The sequence below is a fragment of the Triticum aestivum genome, chromosome 4A (genome assembly GCF_018294505.1).
Source record: "Triticum aestivum cultivar Chinese Spring chromosome 4A, IWGSC CS RefSeq v2.1, whole genome shotgun sequence".
Taxonomy (NCBI): Eukaryota; Viridiplantae; Streptophyta; class Magnoliopsida; order Poales; family Poaceae; genus Triticum; species Triticum aestivum.
Genome location: NC_057803.1, coordinates 714,976,472 through 714,979,238, shown reverse-complemented (window position 1 = coordinate 714,979,238; position 2,767 = coordinate 714,976,472). Strand labels below are relative to the sequence as shown.

The 2,767-nt window shown below is 58.4% G+C and overlaps 1 protein-coding gene across 1 annotated transcript; it reads left to right on the top strand.

The window, feature by feature from the left end:
• Nucleotides 1-398: 398 nt before the first annotated feature.
• LOC123088305 (BAG family molecular chaperone regulator 3) lies at nucleotides 399-2,398 on the top strand. Its single transcript, XM_044510499.1, has 2 exons — nucleotides 399-1,434; nucleotides 1,534-2,398. The coding sequence occupies exons 1-2, from the start codon at nucleotides 859-861 to the stop codon at nucleotides 2,011-2,013; spliced, it is 1,056 nt and encodes a 351-aa protein (XP_044366434.1). The 5' UTR covers nucleotides 399-858; the 3' UTR covers nucleotides 2,014-2,398.
• The last annotated feature ends 369 nt before the right edge of the window (nucleotides 2,399-2,767 follow it).

Genomic DNA, 2,767 nt, shown 5'->3' with positions numbered 1-2,767 from the left:
GCATATGGTTCCCGTCATCATTCTTAATCCCGTCCGCATGTGATCACCCGCTTAACCACACCACACCACACTGCACAGCTGCTTAGTTGTAGTGGTCGCAACTGTTTTAAATGCGGTCGTTACATCGCTTCTTCCTCCTGATTAACAACTCACAATAATTCTAAGTAGAAATGTATAATGCGCGATGGTTGAGACGTTATGTCAGGCTAGGATCCACATCCGTCGCCACCGTCTAACCAATCGGAAAACGCCCCTTAATTTTTAAGAAATTATTGTAAGCCAACAGGAATTGTCGGTCAGACAGTGCAGACACGAATAAGAACAAGAATGATAAAGCGAGAAAATGTTGCCGCTAATTTGTCATCTCTGATGGCGCCATTGCCACCCACACCCACACCTACAAGCAGCAGTGTGTGTGCGTCTTCGGGCGAGCTTCCTTCCACAGTCGCACGGCAACAAACCAAAAGTTGAAATACAATGTGTAATTCTGCCATGGTGATTTGATTAGTTTTTAGTTGTGGCATCAGACAATAATTTAGGCTCTTCTGATTTCGGTTTTGATGATAATGTGTTCGCCATGTGGCAAGTGGGCGATACTGTAATCCGCGTATATATTCCCCTTGTCCGTTGCGCTTAAGCTCCCGCTAAATACACTCCCTCCCTCCTCGCCGTCCGTCCGTCCCTCCATTCCATCCATCTTCTTCTTCACCGATCCGCCATTGCCTCGCGCGCCGGCGGAGGCTTGCCGCTTTGGAGCTGTTTCCCGCCACTGTTGCGCGCTTGCCGGCCTCGTGGTAGCCACATTTAATTTACTTACAGCTGCAAAGCGCGCCAATTCGGCGGGCGGCGGCGGTCACCATGCTGGGGGTGAGGAAGGGCGCGGCGACTGTGGAGCTGGGGTCGCTGACCATGAGGAGGAAGGGCGCCCCGCCTCCGCCTCCCCCCGTGGTGCCGGTGGAGGAGGGGAAGAAGGCGCCGGCGGTGGCGGTGGGGACGGGGAAGGTGTCGGCGGAGGAGGTGTGGGAGGTGCGGCCGGGCGGGATGCTGGTGCAGAAGCGGGGGCCCGAGGAGGACGAGCCGGCGCCGGAGAGCGTCAAGCCGGTGCCCACCATCCGGGTCAAGGCCAGGCTCGCCGGCAAGACCCACGAGATCTACGTCAGCGCGGAGGCCACGTTCGGGGACCTGCGGAGGCGGGTGGCGGAGCGCGCCGGCGCGCACCCGGAGGACCTGCGCACGCTGTACAAGGGCAAGGAGCAGGACCCCAAGGCGTTCCTCGACATGGCGGGGGTCAGGGACCGCTCCAAGGTCGCCGTGGTCGACGACCCCGAGGCCCGCGCGCGGCGCCTGCTCGAGGAGCTCCGCCTGGGCAGCCTCCGCAAGGCCGCCGGCGCCGTCGCCGCCGTCGCCGCCGAGGTCGACAAGATCGCGCCCAAGGTACGCGCATTGTCCGCCCCGTGTTTTTCCGAGCCGGGAGGGGTTGGGAACAGAGCATGAGAGCAGAGGAGTTGACCCGTGGTTAATTTTGGTGGGCAGGTGTCGGCGCTGGAGGCGTCGGTGCGCAAGGGGGAGAAGGTTGCGGAGAAGGACGTGGCGACGGTGACGGAGCTGCTGATGAACGAGCTGCTCAAGCTGGACGCGGTGGTCGCCGGCGGCGACGTGAAGGCGCAGAGGCGCGTGCAGGTGAAGCGGGTGCAGAAGTACGTGGAGACGCTCGACGCGGTCATGGCCAAGAACGCCACCATCGCGAGCAAGCCCGCCGCCGCGAAGAAGCAGCCGCCACAGCCAGCGCCGGCGAGGCAGCAGCAGCCGCCGCAGTCGCAGCGGCAACGACACCCGACAGCTCCTCCGCAGGCGCAGGCCCCGGCGCAGACGACGCGGTGGGAGATGTTCGACCTGCTGTCGTCGCTACCAACCACTTCGTCCTCCTCCTCCACCACCACCACCGACAGCTCCACCGCGTCCTCCGCCGGCGCGCCCCCGCCGCCCACCAACCGGCTCGACTGGATGCTCTAGCCCGGATCACCACCACCACCGCAATCCGGACCAGAGAATCAAAATGCAAACATATTCCCTCGCGCGCGCCAAGAATTGCTCGGCGAGACGATGATTGAATCGGATCATCATCCATGTCCTGATTAGCTCATCATACTGCCGCCAAGTCCTAGTTCATCATCATGTCAGAGAGAGGTGTCCAAAGTTTTTTCCTCTTTTTCGTCTTCTTCTTCTTCTTCTTCTTCTTCTGCGTCCGTCATCATCAAAATGTCTGATACTGCTACAAATTCTTTGGTGTGCATACTCTGGGAACCAAACAGTCGGTCAAAAGCTAGGGGAATGTAAAATGTAATGTGTTCAGTTGGGTTGAGATTGGGAAATAAGTCAAAGCTTGGAGTTGTGTCCATGTCCATGTCCATGGCCATCCATGGTGACTGTCGGTACTGGATGCCACTGTTGCGCAGTTGTTGACGAGTGGGGGGCGATCGATCGCTGTGGACGGACTTTTCATCTCATTATTTCTTGCTGTTGCGATGATGATAATTGGAACGGAACACCTCCAAAGATCTGTTTCTGCTGTCGCTGCGGGTGCAGTCGGTGTCCTTGTTGCAGCGTTGGTTGGCGCCTATCTGTCAGGTTTTGATTCCATCCTCCTCATTCATTCATTCAGAGCCGAGTGAATAATGGAGGGCTGTTGTTGGTGGTGCGCACAGCAATGAATTCTCTATTGTCGTGCCACATTCAGCTCACTCCCTCGCCTCGCCTCTCCTTCCAT

What these genes read in the sequence shown, in the direction of transcription:
- LOC123088305 (XM_044510499.1), top strand. Translation starts at nt 859, where the DNA reads ATGCTGGGGGTGAGGAAGGGCGCGGCGACTGTGGAGCTGGGGTCGCTG. An exon ending in TCGACAAGATCGCGCCCAAG is followed by an intron (nt 1,435 to 1,533) that starts GTACGCGCATTG and finishes TTTGGTGGGCAG; the next exon opens with GTGTCGGCGCTGGAGGCGTC.